The sequence below is a fragment of the Equus quagga genome, chromosome 13 (assembly GCF_021613505.1).
Source record: "Equus quagga isolate Etosha38 chromosome 13, UCLA_HA_Equagga_1.0, whole genome shotgun sequence".
NCBI lineage: Eukaryota > Metazoa > Chordata > Mammalia > Perissodactyla > Equidae > Equus > Equus quagga.
The window spans coordinates 11909575-11931906 of NC_060279.1; the positions used below are offsets into that span (position 1 = coordinate 11909575).

Genomic DNA, 22332 nt, shown 5'->3' on the forward strand with positions numbered 1-22332 from the left:
AAAACTCAAGAAATGTATAGACTCATTCTAAGGGAAAAAATTATCACGGAGCCCCAAGAAGTTATCCTTAGATGCTAGTTTTAACAAATTTTTATTGAAAGCTAAAAGTTATCACTTTGGGTATCACTTGTCATAAGACTTTCAAGACAGGAACAGTGGAGGGCCCTGAAAGTGTGAGCAGTGTTCATTTAGAAGTTGAGCATCTCGATCTGTGCCGTCCAGTATGGGAGCCACCAGCTACATGTGGCTGTGGAGCCTTTGAAACATGGCAAGTGCAACTAAGAAACTGAATTTTATTTAATTTTAAATAATTTAAATTTAATTTAGAAACGGAAACTTGATTCAGTTATCAGAAAACCTTGAAGTGTATTTGGAACAACTTGTGGCGGGGTGGGGGAGCAGTGAATCTACTTTTTCAAGTATAGATTTTACAAAACCAGATAACACATCAAGTATTTGAATTGAGATGAGTTGTAAGTGAACAGTGCACTTCAGATTTCAAAGATGTAGTATGCACAAAAACATGTAACATACCGCATTAGTAATCTTTTATACTGATAACATATTGAAATGATACTTTGGATATATAGGGTTAGGTGAAATATATTATTACAACTAATTTCACCTGTTTCTTTTTACTTTTTTAATATGACTACTAGAAAATTAAAAATCATATTTGTGGCTCTCATTATATTTCTGCTGGGTAGCAGTAGATGAGATGATACACAATATGCTTATATTAGTGGTTTAGATTTTCTTCAAAATGAAAATGCAAAATCGCCTACTTCCAAAATTGCATTCTGGACCTCGTTTAGAAAAACGCTGGTGTTGGTTAAGCCTCTCTTTCCATAGATAAGCACACCGATGTCTGAAGTCTTTGGAGCCTTCCTGGACATCACACATCTTGTTAGGTCTCCAGCACAGGCTCTTTTCAATGAACCACGCTGGTTTTATGTAGGAAACCAATTTGAAATTTCCTTAATTTCTTCAGTTACATTGTTTTTATATCTCTTTTTTCTCCATTTACAGCTTACCATTTAAAATATGATTATTATATAATTGCATTTATAGCTTACCTTTAATTCATTTTAAAGCATTCTCATATCTAATTATTTAGTTTTTACTCCATCCCTGTGGGAAGGTATACATTAAACAATGGTTAGAGCTATTAGCAATGTCCTGGGTCTGAAAACACTTTAGCATTCCAAAACCCTTTATCTACTGTGTTAAAATATATGTTCATTTGGGACATGGTGAAAAGTCAAGGAGAGTAAAATGCTAATCCTCAATCCATTTTATGATAACCAAAACTTGGTTCCTTCAAAGAGCCTTCACCCCGAGTTTATCTATGTTGCTCCTGTAACATGCTTCATAAACACCTCGCTCTAACCTCACTCCTTCACCTCAGCCCAAATTTAGTCATCAGTTGTATCAGCATTTGAGGTTTGCAACAAAAATGATGTTTTTCTTATCCCAGCATGTTTCTTTCCTGCAATATATGTTAGCTGCCACCAGGTGGTAAGGGAGTAAGGACAGGGACGCGAGCCTTAGTGATGCCTTGCACTGAGAGAGAGAAGCAAGCGGCTGTTGAGTCTTTTGGCGTATAAACAGGAGATTTCAATTCTAAAAAATCCTAACTTTAACAGCTCCGTCCAAATATAACAAAACAATGAAAACATAAAGAAATATCAGGTGAAAATGAATAGAAAACAAAACCACATATAGACAGGCAGGTTTCCTCCTCACTGGATCAGCTAACTGTTGCTAAGATTGGAAATTCAGTACGGGGCTGGCAGGCCTTTTCTAACTTAAGACCATCTACCGGAAACGCTGTCAGGACTCTTGTGGTTCTCCTAGATGTTTCTGAGTCATGAGCTACTTGATTTTTAGGAATTCCCATAACCCACTAGACACGCCAATAACAATCATTGCTTAAATTGTATTATCTTTAAATGTCTGTATATTTGATGTTTTTTTCCTGTAAAAGCATTCTCTTAGCTCCTATTTTTCTCCAGCTTGCACTTTTTGATATTTAATAAGGAATTGAAAGAATTTAAAGTGATGCTAACTAAACAAGAAAAATCATTTTATGTATACATGTATGTATGTTATGTATATGAATATGAGTACTTTTACCTTCCAGGAGCCTGGGGGAAGAGTGCGATGATGGAGACCTTTTGAGCGGAGATGGTTGCTCAAGGGCATGTGAGCTAGAGGAAGGCTTCAACTGTGAGGGTGAGTTGAGGAGCACTTGCCTAAGCTTATGTCCTACTTTTTGGAGGTGTCTCTACATCTTGTTTCTGTGAGCTCCTGATATCCTATAACATATAGCTTAGTGATACTGATAATAATAATAATAATATTTAATGGGTCTATTTTATGCCAGGCGTTGTCTGTTTCACATAGATTATCTCGTTTAATCCCTGCAATAAGCCTGAGGAGACGTAAGTGAGGCACAGAGAGCTTAGATAACTTGCTTTCTCTAGTACAGCTAGAAGTGGTGAAGTCAAGATTTGAACCAAGGAAGTATGGCCGTAGAATCTACATGTTAGACCACTAGGTTATACTGCCTCCTAGATTGATGTTACCGAGGCTTGCTCTTGGGGCTTCATGTCTAACATCAAAATGTCAGCTAAGTAGCACAATCATATAGATTCTACATAAAAATTAGGGCAAGGGAACATTCTAAGTCAAAGGGAGTACAAGATACCTCTTGGTAGCTACGTTTAATAGACAGAATCATGAAGGATGACAGAGGGTCATAACATTTCTTAATCCTGGAGAATCACTGGTAATAAATTATAGTGAGGTGGCCTTGACTCTAGACTCTTGCCACTCGTGGAGGCCATGCGGAACACTTCTTCTCATTCTGATTAAAGCCATCATCAACAGGTTTCTTAGATATAGATTATTTTTCCATTCCCATCTGCATCCATTGCAACAATTCTGTGGAACATAACCACTCCTCAGAGTTATTTTAAACAGCAGCTCCTTTAAAAATATCTTATTGTCTCTAAATCTCAAGATAAAGTAGGATATGCTTATAATTGTGTAGAATTTGTTAAGGTGTTAAGTACTGTACAGAGCATACAAATGCCCCTGGTCTCCAGAGTATAATCGTAAAATCAGGAATCTTACTAGTCTTCCATCCATGCATCCATCCATCCATCCATCCATCTAACAAACATATTCAGTGCCCAGCATGGACATGAGTCTAACAGACATGCTGATCCCTTCACGCATGCAGTCTAGCAGTGACTTAGAGTCCCGCTTCCTTCCCTTATAGAAATCTCTTCTACCAATTCTTGAGAGATGAGCCTTTAGCTTCTGCTTACATACTTCTAGCAGCAAAGAATGCACCTTGAAACAGACTGTTCTTTTTAAAAATGGCGTTGTCTGTTTTTCTTCTCTCGTCTTCTGGTTTGGAAACTGAGGCTCAGAGCATATCAGTGACTCGTCCATGGGCATACAGTGAGGCCTCTGCAGAGCCAACACTGGAACTCAGCTTTCCTAATGCTTCATCAAGTGCTTTTTCCTTGCTATGAAACTACAGAGGATACATTTTTTTCCTGTTTTATTTGACTACCATTCAGTTATTTGAAATGCCTCCCCATTATTCTCCTTTGCAATCCAAACATCCCCTCATGTGATTAGGTTTCCAGACCCTTTCCTATTTACCCTAACCTGGCTTGCTTCATGTGGTCGATGCCCAGAAAGGAATTCAATACTCCAGATGTGGTCTGGCTGTGCAGAATACACTGAAGTGATTACCTCCCCTCTTCTGTACACAAGTATTTGTTAATGCCACCTCTGTTTGCATCATTTCTTTTTGGTAGCGTGTAGTGGTACATATTGAATACACATGCACACACATACATATAGATTCTCCAAACACTGTGCCTTCTTCAGTGCAGCTCCAGTCTCATTTAACTTAAAAAAGAAGATCTTACTTTGTTTCTATCACATTTGATCCCATTAAGTTTGGCTCATATCTCCTTAACCTCCAACTCCAGTAAGACTATATTAAATTATTTTAACTTTATAAAGTTAAAATGACCTATTCTACAGTTAAACATGTTTCAGTGAGTAATAAATTCATATAATACTAAGCATATAGTTCTATTCCATTGTTTCTCAAAAGATTAGGTTTGAAGGAACCATTGTGAAATGTGTTTTAAAAGTGGTCTGTTATTTTTACGTGGATTTGAGAAAACAGAGGCAAAAATTTTAAGTTCATGATAAAAAAAAGAGAGAGGGAAGAAGCAAGAAGAAACAGTGACTGGGTTGTAAATAGAAAAAGAGAACATATATATACATGTTTCTTATAAACAATATATCCATTTTAAAGTATATTATAAAATGCAAACATATATTCATATGTACACATATGTATACATACATAGAACATACACACAAATAAATATACATATATGTACATGTATACACATGTTTGTGTGTTTATTTGAGAGAGAGAAAGGAATCATCATGGGAGACTCATTCCAAATACACATATTGGCTTTGGGGGGTGATTTGGGAAGGCCATGGGTTTGATGGAATGCAGGGGTTTCAAACCCAAAATAAGCTTAGAACCAAGTGCTTGGAGCAGTAACTTATTCCTGGCAAGTAGAGATAGATTTGCCATAGAAGGGTCTTAGACTTGAAGAAATTATTAAGGAAAATAATCAGTAACTACATGTTGATAAGCAGCTGAAAAATTCCTGGAACAGCCCTGTGCTATTGCTGTGAAGAATTAACAAAAAAAGAATGGTGTAGTAATAGTAAATTTTAGTAATGATGTGACTGTGTGTGTACCTGTGTGTTGATTTATTTTAAATCTTGATCTTATTTTCATGTCCTGTTATTTTAAGCAGAAATAGGAAATTCGAATCATGCTACTAATATTAATTGTCCCATATTTTGGTAGACAATGCAATAGCGCTTAATAAATGGCTTTACAGCTGCATCTCAGCTTTCTATATCTGATGAAAGCTCGTTTACCTATCAACAGTTAGTGTTACTCACTTAGTAGGAGTGATCCTATGGGCAAGTGTGGAACTTTTCCAGAGAACAGAAGCTTGCTTTACAACCTCACCAGTTTTTCTTGCATATTTGTTCTGCTTCTGAAGACAGTCTCAGCTCGAGGCAATGTGAAGTGATAGAGAGCCCACGGAACCTGCCTTCTGTATGCCCGGCTCAAGTCGGGGTTTACTGCTTATGTGTCAAGGGACTCTTGGCCGGTCACTTAAAATCACTGAGACTCAAGTGGCCTATTTATGAAACAAATAAAAAACACATACCTGACATAGTTGTTTAAGACTAAAAGAAGTAATGTGTATGTAACTCTTATTAACCTGGAGCCCATATTGTCCATTTCAGAGCAGTTGCGCAGTTAGTTGAAGAAACACAATTCAGCATCAAAAAGTAATTGAAAATTAAATCCCTCAAATATCTTAATATTTCGAAAACTCTATGCCACAACTAGAAGGACCCACAACTAAAATATACAGCTATGTACTGGGGTGCTTTGGGGAGAAAAAGGAAAACAAAAAACAAAAAAACCAAAAAAAAACTCTGAAGGGGACCCAAGGATTTAACACATAGTACCATTTCCTTAAATTCTCTTCCACTTCTATATATATCCTCAGCTTCCCCCAGGTATCTTGCCCAATGATTCCTTAAAGTTTCTTTCTACATCCAGCCCACAGCTGCTTATTTCTCCCTGTTCCTTCTCGCCCGATACCGCCCCTTTCTATACCTTTTATTAGATAGATGGATTCTACCACTCTCCCCATGAAAAAGAACCCTTCTTCTTTAGTTATGTGTGCCTGTGTGTGTGTGTGTGTGTGTGTGTCTGTTGTCTGCGTGTTTGGGGTGAGCATTAGCTTAGCTGGCAACTACAGGATTCTCTTTAGTGGGTTGGAGAAAAAATGTAATTATTGTTACATGACATATATAAAAACACTTTTCAAGCATCATACAATATTTCTTGGCAGGAGAGCCAAGCCTGTGCTACATCTTTGAGGGAGATGGAATATGTGAGCCTTTTGAGAAGGAAACCAGCATCATAGACTGTGGCCTCTATACTCCCAATGGATACCTGGATCAGTGGGCTGCCCAAGCTTACTCCTCTCGTGAGGACAAGAAGTGTCCTGTTTCCTTGGTAACCGGAGAGCCTCATTCCATGGTAAATTAATAGAGTCAAGGCTGAGCAAAATTGTGAAGTGTCTCCCCCAGATGCTTAATGGGAGCTTACATTTTTCTCTTGACTTTGATATCAAATTTAGTCCTTACTGAAGTCGAATAAGATAATATTAAATGAAAAGCTTCTAGACTAGCAATTAGCTCTCATCCCTCACCCTCATCCTGCTTACCCTCACTAGTTTTCATCTAGGAACCTTTGGCGATGCAATAGCTGACTCCAAGGTATACAGAAGCATTTCAGAATTAACCTTATCAATACACATATCAGAAATTACACTTGGGCTTTGTCTTGGGGAGAATTTATTTTAAAAGAAGAAAAAGAAACAGTGAAGAGTCAAAATGACTGGATTACACTACTGGATCCACCAGTATTACCATTATTGTTACTAAGTGAGGTTTGACAAGTCACTTAACCTCTCTGGGCCTCAATTTTCTCATATGCAAAATGGTTATAGTAATACCTTTTGCGTTTAATTGAATGGTTTATTACAAGGATCAAATGAAATTTAAAATATATGTTAAAGATCAAAGTAGACTATGATTTCAAGAATTCTTATTGAAGAAATTCTACAATTAGTATTAAAAACAAATCCTTAGGTATACAATTTTCCGTGAGTATCCACCTAAATAAATAGGAGATCCTCTGAGGACTCTGAGGACTAACTTCTATGAATTATAGTTGAATCCTGAAAAGATTAAGGGCTTTGGCTTTTGGGTACTATTCCAGATGCTTCCGTTGCCAAATAACCTCTTCCATTCATCACAACAATAGGCAATACTGTCCTTTCAACAGAAGTGAGATTTAGCTAAGTATTACCAGCCAGGATGAAATCATTGGATTTCAGACTTGAGGAGACGTCTCCAGGAGACTGAGGAACCAGCCAAGGTTGGTGCTTCAGTTCACGGAACTCATCGAGGACCCGGGTGACTTCTAGATTCCAGCACTTTCCATCCTCAGCTTGCAGCTTTCTTCCTCCTGCTCATAAGATGACTGCTACCCCTTTAGGCATGAAGTCAAGCAGGAAGAAGGGGCAAGGTCAAAGGAGAATAGGTGCATGCTAGTTGAGTCTTTCCCTTTTTATTGGGAAAACGACAGCTTGCTGGAAGTTCAAGACTATAGACTTCCACCAACATCTCACTGGTCAGACCCAGATCACTTTGTCACCCTTAGTGGTAAAGGACCCTGAGGAAATGAGCATTTATGATTGGATACACTGTCACCTTGAACAAAATTGGAGTTTGTGCATAAGAAAGTAAGGGGAAATGGATATTGGTAGGCAACTAGCCATGTCTGCCACGTGTCCTCAGCTAATTCTGGCCTCTTTCTCAATAATTTTGGCGCCCAATGACAGGAAGCCAGGAAAGTTGGGAGATGTTGACTTAGTGACAGCTGTCTGAAGTGGCTTTTAGTCTAGCTTGTCTATCTTCCGTAAGTGAAGTGGGAGAGATTTCCTGGAGTTTCTCTTCCCTGGCTCCTTTACTGAGCTGAATGCTCAGTGGTTCCCTGTCTCAGTAGCCTCAGTTGATCTTGCCCAGTAAGGATCTAAGCATCATTCTGGACAGTCTTCTGTGGCTAATCCTAGGAGCAGTTGCCTGAAATGTGCCCGGACTATTCTTTGGGCAAGATCCCTGGGTTGATGGTGGGCTGAGAATTGTCATGTGTATTTTTATACCCTGGCAAGTTATATCTTGAGGCTAACAGAGACTGTTGAGACATTCTCCTACATTGAGAAAACTGTTCTGCCGATAACAGGATCGTTAGGCACTCAGAAAGGGAGGAAAACTTTGGTTTTGAGCTGGAGAGTTTCATTGTCTTTACTTATATCTCATCCTCCACCTTTAATTTTTGGTTGAAATTGTATTTTAGATTTGCACATCTTACCATCCAGATTTACTAGAGCACCGTCCCCTTACTGGCTGGTTTCCCTGTGCCACCCGTGGAAATAGACCTCAGGATGAGAGGAGTGAGCAGCCAGAAGGTAGCCTGGAGAGAGAGAATGAGGTTTGGCTCAAAGTAAGTGGCCCAAATTTTTTTTGTGAAGTCTGCAGATAGATGATGCTTGTGTCTGTATACATGTGTGTGTACACGTGTGTGTATATCTATGTGTAAATGTGTAAATGCATTGGAATGGCTCATCAGGAAATTTCCTTTTGTTATCTCAAAGTTTTATACTTTGAATTTGTTTTCACCTCTTTTTGAAATTTGGACTTCTTTCTTTACAAGTAATCAGTTTATCAAAGTGTAACATACTCACAAGAAAGGGCCAAAATCAGAAACGCACAGATCAGTGAGTTTTTACACAGTGAACATCCTCTCTAGCCACCACACAGATCAGGAAACAGAGCGTTAACATCATCCCAAAGGCTCTCGCACTCCTCAGTTAATATACCACAGAGGTGTTATTCTATTTCTATCACCATAGATTAGTTTGCCTATTTTTGAACTTTACATGAAAAACTTGACAGTATGTCCTTTTTGTGTCTGATTCTTTCTTACTCAACACTCTATTTGTGAGATTCAACCATGCTGCTTCTCTTAGTGGTGTTGTTCATTTTCGTTGCTAGGTAGCATTCCAGTGCATGAATACAGCACAATTTATTTATCCGTATTGACGAACGTTTGGTTTGTTTGCAGTTTTTCTCCATTAGGATATTATGAATATTTCTGCTATACACATTTACTCACATTTCTTGGCAAACGTATATAAACAGTTGGGTATATTTGGAATTTCTAGATCATGTGTAGACAGGTGACCAGCTTTAGCAGATAATCCCAAATACTTTTCCACAGTGGTTGTACTAATTTGTTCTCTCACCAGAGGCTTAAGAGTATTCCAGTTGCTTCACATCTACAGCAACACTTGATATTTTAAGTCTTAATTTTAGCCATTCTGTTGGACATGTAAAGGTATGCCCTGTGGTTTCGATTTGCATTTACATGTTGACTAATGAGATTGGGAGATGGCTTATTTTTTCTTGCATTTAGTGGTATCTTTAGACAAATGAAGTTCTAAATTTTTTGAAAGTCTGATTTATCCTTCTTTTCCTTTATGGTTAGTGCTTTTTAGTGTACTATATTAAGAAACTTTGCCTACCACAAATATATACTTCCCTATGTTGTCTTCTAGAAATTTTATTGTTTTGCTTTTCATGTGTAGGTCTATAATCCACTGTAATTTTTGTGTATTGTGTGAGGTATAGATTAAGATTTTTTTCCCCTATGGATTTGCAGTAGGTCTAGAACCACTGTTACTCAAACTAAAATTTCCTTTTCCTCACTGTGCTGCACTGTGTCACCTTTGTCATAAATCAACTGGCACTATATATGTGGACGTCTGTTTATTGATTCTCCATTTTGTTCTGCTGGTTTGTATATTCTTGCACCAAGATTACACTCTTACTTACTGTCCATTTTTGTTGAGTCTTAAAATCCTATTATGTAAGTCCTAAAATTTTGTTCCTTTTTTTCCAGATTGTATTGGCTATTCTTGGTCATTTGAATTTCCGTATAAATTTTGGAATTGGCTTCATTTCCCACTAATGGAAAAAAATATCTGATGTTATATTGACTGGGATTTCATTGAATCTCTGTGACAATTTTGGGGGGAGTTTTCTCTTTAATATATTTCTCTTCTAGTGTATTCTTCCAGTTACTTAAGTTGTCTGCAGTTTCTCTTAACATTTTATGGTTTTCTGAGAAAAGGGAGTTGAATTTTATCAAATGCTTTTTTGCATCTACTGAGATGACCATATTATTTTCTCTTTTGTTCTGGCAATTTCTAGACTTACATTAATAAACTTTTAAATATGAACCAAACTTATATGCCTGGGAAACAATAACACCTTGGAGGTGATGTATAATCCTTTGTCAGTGGGTTTTGGATTTTATTTGTGAATATTTTAAGTGTTTTTTCTTTTTTAAATCTATGTTCATTAGAGCCAGTTCCTAATTTTCTTTTATTTTACTGTCCTGTCAGGTTTTACGACGAAGGCTAGGATTGACTTCTAAAGTAGGTTTCTTTTTCCTCCAGTTCTCTTGATTACTTTGTGTAAGACTGGTATTAATTTTGGAGGTGTTCATCAGTGAAGCTCTTTGAGGCTGTAGTTTTCTTTAGGAAAAAATTTAAATTATGTGTTAAAACTTTGAGACAAATATAGAAGAATTGGGTTTTCTGTTTCTTCTTAGGTCAATTTTGGTAAGTTGAGTTTTTCAAGTAATTTGTCCTTTTTTCCTAAAACTTTAATTTATTGACATTAAGTGTTTCATATTGTTCTCTTATTTTCTTTTGTAATGTTCCCACAATCTCTAGGACTTTTTTCATTCATGCTATTGTTATAATATATATATATTGTTATATCTCTTTTATTTTTTTTGTTGAGTCTTGCTAAAGCTTTATCAATTTTATTCTTTTAATCTTTAATCTATCTTTAATTAATCTTTTTATAGACTCAACCAAAGAAATAAATTCATATATATACACACACATACATATATATGTGTGTATATATGCATATATACCTGTATATGTAAAAGGAATATATATGTATAAACATAGAAGGAAAGAAATAATGAAAATCAGAGCCTATGTGTGTGCCCTTGTTTTTATTATTTCTTTCCTTATATGTTGGCATTTAATTTGCTCTTCTTTTTCTAGTAACTTGAGATGATGCTTACACGATTCTTAGGTTCTGTCCTCTTTTATATATGCATTAAGGCCATAAGATTCCTTTTTAGCTACATCCTACAGGTTTCACATGTCTTATTTCTGTTATCATATAGTTCAAACTTATTTTCTAATTTTCGTTTGGTTTCCTTTCTGGCTCCTGAGTTATATATAAGTATGCTGTTAGCTTCCAAGCTTTTGTGGATTTTCTGGTTAACTTTTTGTTTTTGATTTATAGCTAGAGTCTTCTGTGGTCAAAGAACATATTCTTTGCGGTTTTAATTCTTTGTAATTTGTTGAACCTTGAATTATGGACCAGCATATGGTCAATGTTGGTAAATAGTACATGTACTTTGAAAGGAATATGTAGTCTGAAATTGTTGGATGCAGGATTCTGTATATTTAAGATAGATCAAGTTCATCCATCATGTTGTTGAAATTTCTTATATTTTATATATTTTATATATATATACATATTTTTTTCTGAGATTTTGTACTGATTCCATCAATTACTGGGAGCTATGTGTTAGACTCTCCTACCATAATCTTGGATTCGTCTGTTTCTCCTTTATTTTTGTCAGTTTTTGATTTATACATTTTTGAGGCCATATTGTGAAATATGCAAGTGATTCTCACTTTATATGGTAGCATGGGACCACAAAATGACCATGTAAGCTGAAACTATGCAAGGCAAACTTAATAATCAATGGTAAAAATTACAATTGTTACATGACCTCTAAAAGTTTTTATCACAATATTGAATACTCTCTTATTTTCAATAATAAATGTGAAGGGAAATGAAAAAAAGTAAAACTGATATTTATTTAGTTTGCTATAATTTAAAACATTAGAAACGTAGATAATTAAAGTATTTCATTTCTTTGTTAAAAAAAAAAAGACAAACTTACCCAAAGTAGTTTGGACAATGCTTGCCTTTTTTTTTTATCATGTGACTGATGCTATAAAGCAAGCAGTTTTTCTATGCATTTGTGAATTGTCATATTCCTTTCTTAGTTTGATCAGCTTCCAACATTTTATCCTTTGTACTTTCAATGTTATGAAATTTCTCTGAGGAATTTTTTTAATGTGAATTTTTTCTTGGCATCACTTCCTCTGGGACATCTTCATCCTTTTTTTGTCACAACCAGTTTCCTCATTTATGTTGATAAGGCTGCTTTCACTAATTTTCTCTGGCCTACATATGGAGTCTCTCAAGTGCTAACAGCATCAACATTCCCACAGTCAGCTATTTTTTCTTCTACAATTTTATTTACCTTTAATTCCAATTTTATCATTTTTGTTTCTTTGCTGCACTCTCGTCCTCGTTAGCTGATTCCCTCTTTTGATTATCTATGTTTGTAAAATGTCCTGTAGGTTTGTCACTGAGAGACAAAGAGGCAGCACAACTGCTCACTTTTCTGTCTCTGCATCAACTGAGTAACAGAGACACAGTGACCGACCAATGACAGACTTTGAAAGAAGTGATGTAATTGGTCACTGATCATGATTCTCATTTGTTATCTACTTGGTGATTTGTGGATGGAAGGACTATGAGTGAAGTTTGTACTTTCTGCTGTTACGGTTAATATATGGTGCTAACTGAAATTTGAATCATATTGTTTGGACTCTCAGGTTATATCACTAAATTGTGATAACTGCTATTTGTGTTTATGGGAACCAGTAAAGTGAGGACTGTCAGTTTGTAACTTTAGAATTTCTGTATCTTCTTGGTGGATTAGTTTTAAATCTACCAATATACTTATTTCTTATTCACTTGTTCCATTTCTTCTATTTTTTGCCCTGTTTTAGATTAAACAAATAGCTTTATTATTTTATTTCCCATTCTATGATTTTGTTAGTTGTACGTTTAGTTTATTCTGTAAGTGGTTACCCTAGAGATTGCAGCATGCATCCTTAACTGGTTAGAGCCTACTATGAATTAGTACCCTCACAATTTCATGATCAATCAGTACCTGAGAATACTTTACCTCCATTTATTACTTCCAGGCTTTTAAAAGTTAATATGATTTTAAATTAGCTAATATTTACCCTCTCCAGTGATCTTCAGTCCTTTCTACATTTCTATGCTTGCCTCATTTTTATTTAGCTTTAAAAAGTCTGTTTATTGAGAGTGACATTGGCATCATGGCAGAGTGAGTTGTTCCCTTTCTCTCTCTCCTCTAAGTTATAACTAAATGGGCATTCATTAACCAGAAGAGAATTCCCTGCACAGCACAACAGAACATCTGAGAGATCCATGCAGCTGTACATCTGAATGTGGGTGGACTGGATCCCCAGGAGGCAGTGGAACTATGTGAGCAAGCACAGCCCTCTCCCCACCCAGCAACAGTGAGCCAGGTTGCAAATCCTCATACAGCAGCCAGTGTGAATGTAAGAGGAGGTGGGGGGAGCCCTGCCTGTGCAAACACTTCTGGAGTTGTAGCTCAGCCTGCAGGAGCATCCCCCAAGCCATGGCAGCCCCACAGGAGAGAATACTCTACCCCCAATGGTGATGGCTCAGCTCATGTGAAGGTGTCTGCCCCTGAGAGCAGTGCAGGTGATGAGGTGCCTCACCCACTCAGAAGGTGCCCTGCCTGCAAAGCACAGCAGCCCACAGGACCCACTGAGTGGTGGCTCATCCCCCATGTAGGTGCCCCTCCTGCCTAGTGTAGCAGCTCAGCTGATCCGCTGCCAAGTTCAGTGGCCCTGCCTGTGCAAGGGTGACTCATATGCTGAATACAGATGCCCTGCCTATGGTGCACAACCCATCTGCCCAGCATAGAAGCCCTGCCCAGCTGAGTGCAACCTGCAGAGTGGCTTTGGCCATCCCACACAAACGCAGAGCAGCCCTACCTGCACAACTTTCAGCATATGGGGTGGGATCAGAAAACACAGCTCATGCTCCCTCTTAGCAGTGGCAGGTGGAATCTGTGACTGGATACTACCACAAATGCACTGGCAAAGGATTAATTCATCAAACACCATGGAGAACTACAGTAACACTTTAGAGCAGAAGGAAAATGATAAGTCTCCTGAAACCAGTCATGAAGTCACAGAAATTTACAATCTAAATGACAGAGGATTCAAAATAGTTATCATAAGAAACTCAAAGAGTTACAGGAAAACTGAGAAAGACAATTCAGTGAGCTCAGGAATAAAATTATTGAGTAGGAGAAATACTTCACCAAAGAGATTGAAACTAAAAAAACCCAAACAGAAATTCTGGATAATGAGATAAAAAATAATCTAGAAATCATAAAAAATAGAGCTGATATTATGGAGGACAGAATTAGTGAATTAAGAGGACAGAAATATAGAAATCCTTCAGGTAAAGAAGGAGCGAGAACTAAGATTTTTAAAAATTAAAGAAATTCTTTGAGAAATATCTGACTCAATTAAGAAAAGCAATATTAGGATTATAAATATTCAAGAGGGAGAAAAGAGGGAGCAAGGAGCCAAGAGCTTGTTCAAAGAAATAATAACTGAGAAGTTCCCAAACCTGGAAAAGGAACTGGACTTACAAGTACATGAAGCCATTAGAACTCCTAATTATATCAATGCAAAAAGACCTTCTCCAAGGCATATAATATTAAAATTGGCAAAAGTCAATGACAAAGAAAAAATATTAAGGGAAGCAAGCAGAAGAAAATAACCTACAAAGGAACCCCCATCAGACTTTCAGCAGATTTCTCAGAAGAAACTTTACAGGCTAAGAAAGAATGGAATGATATATTCAGAATACTGAAAGAAAAAACTTTTCACCCAAGAATACTCTATCCAGCAAAACTATCCTTCAGATACGATGGAGAAATAAAAGCTTCCCCAGATAAACAAAAGCTGAGGGAGTTCATCGCCAATAGATCTGCCTTACAAGAAATGATGAAGGAAGCCCTCCTACCTGTAACAAAAAGGCAAAGGTTTACCAAGCCTTGAGCAAGGAGATAGACAAAATCAGAAAGCTGCAACTATCTATCAGAACAGGCTAGCAAACACTTAATTATAACATAAAAGATAAAGGGAAGGAAAGCATCAAAAATAATTATAAACACTTCAATTTAGTTACAAACTCATATTACTAAAAATAATAACTTGTGGTGACAACTCAGAAGGGGAAGAGGAAAGAGCTAGAACCTGCTTAGGCTAATGTACATAACAGGCTATCAGAAAATGGACTGTCTCATCTATGAGATCTTTTATACAAACCTTGTGATAACCATGAAACCAAAAATCAAAGCAGAGCCACAAATCCTAAAGAGAAAACTAAGAAAACTGTCACAGAAAACCACCAAACTGAAATGGCAGTCAAAAATACAAGGGAAAAGAAACAGTGGTAATATAGAACACTGAAAAACAAGAGGTAAAGTGACAGCATTAAGCCCTCATATATCAATAATCACTCTACATGTAAATGTGTTGAATTCTGCAATCAAGACACAGAGTGGCTGGATGGATTGAAAAACAAGACCCAATAATATACTGCCTCCAGGAAGCACATCTTAGCTCTAAAGACAAACATAGGCTCAGAGTGAAAGGTTGGAAGCTGATACTCCAAGCAAATGGCAAGCCAAAGAAAACAGATGTTGCCATACTTATATCAGACAAAGTGCACTTCAAGATAAAAAAGACAATGAGAGACAAAGGCAGTATATAACAATAAAAGGGACTTTCCACCAAGAGAACATAACACTTATGAATATATGTGCACCTAACACAGGAGCACCAAAGTATATAAAGCAACTACTAACAGACCTAAAGGGAGAAATTGACAGCAACACTATAAGAGTAGGGGACTCCAACACCCGACTTACATCAATGGATAGATCGTTGAGACAGAAAGTCAAGAAGGAAACAGTGGCCTTAAATGAAACACTAGACCAGATGGACTTTATATATATATATAGAACATTCCCTCCAAAAACAGCAGAATACACATTCTTCTCAAGTGCACATGGAACATCCTCAAAGATAGACCATCTGTTGAGAAACAAGGCAAGCCTCAATAAATTTAAGAAGATTAAAATTATATCAAGTGTCTTTTCTGACCACAGTGCCATGAAACTAGAAATCAACTATAAGAAAAAAGCTGGGAAAGGCACAAATATGTGGAGATTAAACAACATGCTACTGAACAACCATTGGATAAATGAAGAAATCAAAGGAGAAATCAAAAAATACTTGGAGGCAAATGAAAATGAAAGCACAACATACCAGCTCTTATGGGATGCAGCAAAAGCGAGACTAAGAGGGGAATTTATAGCAATACAGGCCTACCTCAACAAACAAGAAAAATCTCAAATAAGTAATCTAAACTACACCTAACAGAACTAGAAAAAGAACAAACAAAGCCCACAGTCAGCAGAAGGAGGGAAATAAAGATTGGAGCAGAAATAAATGAAATAGAAATTTAAAAAACAATAGAAAGGATCAATGAAACTATTAGCTGGTTCTTTGAGAAGATAAACAAAATTGACAAACCCTTAGCCAGTCTCACTAAGAAAAGAAGACAGAAGGTGCAAATAAATAAAATTAAAAATGAAAGAGGAGAAATTAGAATGGATACCACACAAATACAAAGGATTAGAAGAGAATGCTATGAAAAATTATATGCTGACAAATTGGATCACCTAGAAAAAATAGATAAATTCTTAAACTCATACAACCTCCCAAAACTGAATCAAGAAGATATAGAGAATCTGAATAGACTAATTCCAAGTAAAGTGATAGAAACAGCAATCAAAAACTGCCCAAAAAAACAAAAATCCAGGACCAGATGGCTTCTCTGGAAAATTCTATCAAACATTCAAAGATTTAATACCTACCCTTTTCAAATTATTCTGAACAATTAAAGATGACAGAACTCTTTCCGACTCATCCTATGAGGCCAACATTACCCTGATACCAAAACCAGACAAGGACAACACAAAGAAGGAAAATTATAAGCCAATATAACTGATGAATATAGATGCGAAAATCCTTAACAAAATGTTGGCAAACCAAATACAGCAATACATTAAAAGGGTCATACACCATGACCAAGTGGGATTTATACTAGGAATGCAGCATGGTTCAACATTTGCAAATCAATCAGTGTGATATGCCAGATTAACAAAATGAGGAATAAAACTCATATGATCATCTCAATAGGTGTAGACAAAGCATTTGACAAGATCCAATGTCCATTTATGATAAAAACTTAAATAAAATGGGCATAGAAGGAAAGCACCTCAACATAATAAAAAGCCATATATAACAAATCCACAGCCAATATCATATTTAACAGGGAAAAACTGAAAGTCATCCCTCTAAGAACAGGAGCAAGACAAGGGTGCCCACTCTTGCCACTCCTATTCAGCATAGTACTGCAGGTTTTGGCCAGAGCAATTAGGCAAGAAAAACAAATAAAAGGTATCCAAATTGGAAAGGAAGAAGTAAAACTCTTGCTGTTTGCAGATGACATGACTCTATATATAGAAAACCCTAAAGAATGCACCAGAAAACTGTTAGAAATAATCAACAACTACTGCAGAGTTGCAGGGTACAAAATCAAGGTACATAAATCAGTTGCATTTCTATACACTAATAAGCTAGGAGAAAGAGAAGTCAAGATGCAACCTCATTTGCAATTGTAACAAAAAGAATAAAATATCTAGGAATAAATATAACCAAGGAGGTGAAAATTACACTATATACTGAAAATTATAAGACATTATTGAAAGAAATTGAAGAAGACGTAAAGAAATAAAAAGATATTCCATGCTCAAGGATGGGAAGAATAAACATAGTTAAAATGTCCATATTACTTAGAGTAGTCTACAGAATCAACACAATCCACATCAGAATCCTAATGACATTCTTCACAGAAATAGAACAAAGAATCCTAAAATGTATATGGAGCAACAAAAGACCCCAAATAGCTAAAGCAATCCTGAGAAAAAAGAGCAAAGCTAGAGGCACAATCCCTGACTTCAAAATATACTACAAAGCTATAGTAATCGAAACAGCATGGTACTGGCACAAAAACAGACACATAGATCAATGGAACAGAACTGAAAGCTCAGAAAGAAAACCATACATCTATGGACAGCTAATCTTGGACAAAGGAGCTAAGAACATACAATGGCTAAAGAAAAGTCTCGTCATTAAATGGTGTTGGGAAAACTGGACAGCCACATGCAAAAGAATGAAAGTACACCATTATCTTACACCATACACAAAGATTAATGCAAAATCGATTAAAGACTTGAATGTAAGACCTGAAGCCATAAAACTCCTAGAAGAAAATATAGGCAGCACACACTCTGACATCGATCTTAGCAACATCTTTTCGAATACCATGTCCACTCAGGGAAGGGAAATGAAAGAAAACATGGGACTATGTCAGGCTAAAAAGTTTCTGCAAGGCAAAAGAAACCATGAACGAAATGAAAAGTCAGTCCACCAACTGGGAGAAAATATTTGCAAATCATTTATCTGACAAGGGGTTAATCTCCAAGATTATAAAGAACTCATTCAACTCAACAACAAAAAGACAAACAACCTGATCAAAAAAATGGGCAGAGGATATGAATAGACATTCCTATTAATCTATTAAGGAAATTTAGTTTTCCCTAATCTACCTAATACCAAATGAATTAAGAAGTGATTTTTAAAAATGAGCTCGTTAGCTTTTTCCAACGTTTTCTGAGGCCTGCACAATTTCTGACTCTTTATTATTCCTTTTAGTTCACTTTAATCTTGATACATAAATATGATTTGTATTCAGTGGATTAGAGACAAATATATTGCACAAGTGAGAAACAACTGTGCTGGAAAACATTAGCCTTGAAAATATCTTTCCAAAAATCCTTCATTTACTAAAATGCTACTTGCCCAACAAAATATCTGTCATTTTAGTCCACATTTACTGAGGTAACTTGTCTCTCGTAGTTTTTCTTATTTTTTTTCTAATCTTGGGCCAATAGACCAAAATGTAAGAACTTTCTCTTCCATAGCATAAAATGTAGATTCCTTTTATTATTTATGGTAAAAACCATATTTTAAAGCCATTTATACTTTACAAAGTGCATTCTCAGGCACTTTTTAATTTGATCACCACAATAGCCCTGTGAGTTTGGCAAAACATGTGTTTTCCTATTGTACAGATGGGGAAAGTAAAAATCAAAGACTCAAAGTGGTTTTTCTACATCACTCAAGAATAAAATGGTAAACTTGAGGATCAAACTCATGCGTCTTGACTCTGATCCCATGTTTATTCCTCTACACTGTGTTGCCTCACTCAACCAGCATTCATTATGCACCTATGATATGCCAAACCCAGAATTAAGCACTGAGATAAACAGGGGAGTAGACATGAGCAAGAAAACAAATTAAAACATATGTGGAATTGGAAGGAAAGCCTTCCAGTCTTCTAAATTCTTCAAAGACCATGTGTCTGTGAATTGAATTCATAGGATTTATTAAGTGCATATTGTAAACTCTAGGTGCCATTGGGGGATAAAGAAAGAAACAGAAGGCATGATCTCTTCCAGAAAGCGCTTTGAATCTCGGCAGTATAGACAACAAAAGAAGCAATTTGAGAAGCAGAGATTCAATGAGTACTTGTTTTGTTTCACAGGGAGCTCATCAATATATGCAAAATCATATGTTCGTGTTTATTTTCATCACTGTTCTAAAATGTCTCCAATTTGGAATGCTCTCACTCAGGCTGGACTGGTTAGCTATCCTAACAGAAACCACGACATACTCATAGTATTTTAAATACCAGGGTCCTCCACATCAGTTATAAATCATGGACCACTGCCTGGAAACCCTTGCTACATAAAGCCTAAAGCCTGTTAACCATAATTTCCTCCCTTTCTTTTTTGGGTTCAACTAGCCAAACACTGCATATGAATCCTCAAAGGAAAATGCAATGCGTATTTAATTGATTGGATTTCAAAGATGAGAATCCCTAACACCAGGCACTGGGAAGAGAGGGGAGAGAAACACATTTATTGAGATTTTCTCTGTTCCAGATATCTCATTATTAATTCTCATACAAACTCTCCATCAGGGATATAATTTTTCTCATTCTGAAAATGATTATCTGAAAACTCAGAGATGCTAAGCATTTTAGATAACATAGCAAGTAGAGATACAGATAGGATTCAAATTCAAATCCATCTTATTCCAAAGCCTATGGTCCTTCCTCTATACTAGGGGTTAGGAAGCATTTTCTGTAAAGAGTCAGATAATAAATGTGTTAGGATTGTGGGCCATATAGTCTCTGTCACAACTACTCAACGCTGCTGTTGTAGAATGAAAGCAGCCGTAGACAATTTGTAAAGGAATAAGCTTCGCTATGTTCTAATAAAGTTATATTGATGAACGCTGAGATATGAAACCATTGTTAGCTCACAGACTTTACAAAAGCAGGCAGGAGGTCAGATTTGCCCCATGGGTCGTAGTGTGCTGACCTCTGCTCTGTATTCGTGTTTCCAGTTAACACTAAAGGCATTTATAGACATTTGCCTTATTTCCACACCGTGGCAACATCCACTTTTAATTCTATTCAATAAACATTGCCTAAACTGAATAAAATGTTGGTTCTATAGAGGGATTCAAAAATGAATGAATCGCCATCATCACCCTTAATGTACATACACTGCAGTAGGCATGTTTTCACAAATATTTTAGAAGACAGAATGTCATAGGTCATGTGCTACAGATCAGTAAAGTGCAAAATAGACTCAAAAGGACCTGGTTACTGGTTGGACTTAGGAAGATAGAGATAAGTCTTATCTCAGACTGAATTGCCCCATTTGTCCTATCTTCCACACCCCTTTATACACATATTCACATACAACACACACACACACATTCTAGGCTTTACTCATTTTAGTCTTAACAGATTGCTTTCAGTGCTGGAATACGCCAAGGTTTTCACATCTCCGTAACCTTTCATGTTTTTCCTTCTCGGTAAATGCTTTCCTCACTTTGTAAATGTTTTCTCCACTCTGTAGGTGTTTCTCCCTAAGAAACACACGCTCATCTTCTAAGATTTAGCTCAAGGATTATTTCCTTTATAAGCCCCAGTCTTTCCTAAACTTCTCTCCCAAGCCCCACTTACTATAATTGATCACTTCCTCTTATGTGCCTCCTCAATAGATACTTCTGTATGTTCTGTACAGAACATGTCTGTACGTTCACTGTTCTTGCTTACCTGTCCGTCTCTCCATATTATAAGCTGTAAGGATCTTGTGGGCAGAGACCGTGTGTATGTCAAGCACAGAGCACAGAGCCTGCTTGTTGTAATGTTCAACATATTTGGTGATTGCGTGAATAAATGATGGGATGTTAGGTATAAGCCTTGGTGATTGGGAGCATGTTGATAATATTGCTTGTGACACAGAACAGAGGTGGATAAGTAGGACTGTGGGTTAGACTAGATTGAAAAGAGGAAGTGACAGAGGCCAGAAATAGAGGCAAACCACTTCTTCCTGCAAAACGTTTTAAAAGATGGACTATCATCTGAGTGGAAACCTCATCAAAAGGAATTTTTCAAAGATGGGGAGAATTTCTTTGGTTGTGGCAGGTTGGATTCTCAAAGAAGTAGATTCTGAGATGGAACTTAGTGTGCAAGAGGTTTATTAAGGAATGACTATGCATCAACATCTGTGGAAAAGAAGGAAAGGAGGCATGAGTGGGAAAAAACAAGGTGAGCAACCTCAAACCTCAATGACAGGCTGGGCTGACACCTCCTCTGAAAAAATAATATATGTTATCACAAAGGACAAGTGGTAAGTGGGATAATACTACTGTAAGGTCCTTACACCTTACAGTAGTAAGGTTATTTGATCATGAGATAGTAATATTATTTGAGTGTAGATTGTAATGTTAGCATACATATTATAATCTCTAGAACAATCACAAAAAATATACATATACACAAATAACTATAGGTAAAAAGCCAAAAGAGAAGATTAATGGAATAATAAAATAACTTGATTCACCTAAAAGAAGGAAGGAAAAAACTAAGAAACAAATAATAGAGAGAAAAAAATCCATGTGGTAGACCTAAATCTAACTCTATTATTAATTACATTAAATGCAGATTGTCTAAAAACACCATGAAAAAGGCAGAGATTGTCAGTTTAATTAAGATGGAAAAAACTAGTTATATACTGTTAATACAAAAACACTTTAAAGACATGCAGATTGAAAGTAAAAGGGTGGAAACTTATACACCGTGTAAACTCTAAGCGTAAGAAAATTGGTGTGCTATCTTAATATATGGCATAATAGACTTCAAACAGACTATTAGCTGAGATGGACGTTTCATAATGAAAAGTGGGTCAATTTATCAAAAATATAGAACAATCTTAATTGTTATAAAATTGAAGCACTTAAGAACAGAGCCTCCAAAGAAATGAATTAAAAGTTGACAGAACTAGTAGACAAACAGGCAAATCCATAATCATCATTGGTG

At 36.4% G+C, this 22332-nt stretch overlaps 1 protein-coding gene across 1 annotated transcript in view; it reads left to right on the forward strand.

Moving 5' to 3' along the window:
* PAPPA2 (pappalysin 2) overlaps positions 1-22332 on the forward strand; it is a 257488-nt gene that overhangs the window by 130291 nt on the left and 104865 nt on the right. Inside the window, exons 9-11 of the mRNA XM_046680507.1 lie at positions 2144-2235; positions 5994-6184; positions 8069-8215. Of these exons, the coding sequence (XP_046536463.1) occupies positions 2144-2235; positions 5994-6184; positions 8069-8215 (430 nt within the window). The remainder of the gene's footprint in view (positions 1-2143; positions 2236-5993; positions 6185-8068; positions 8216-22332) is intronic.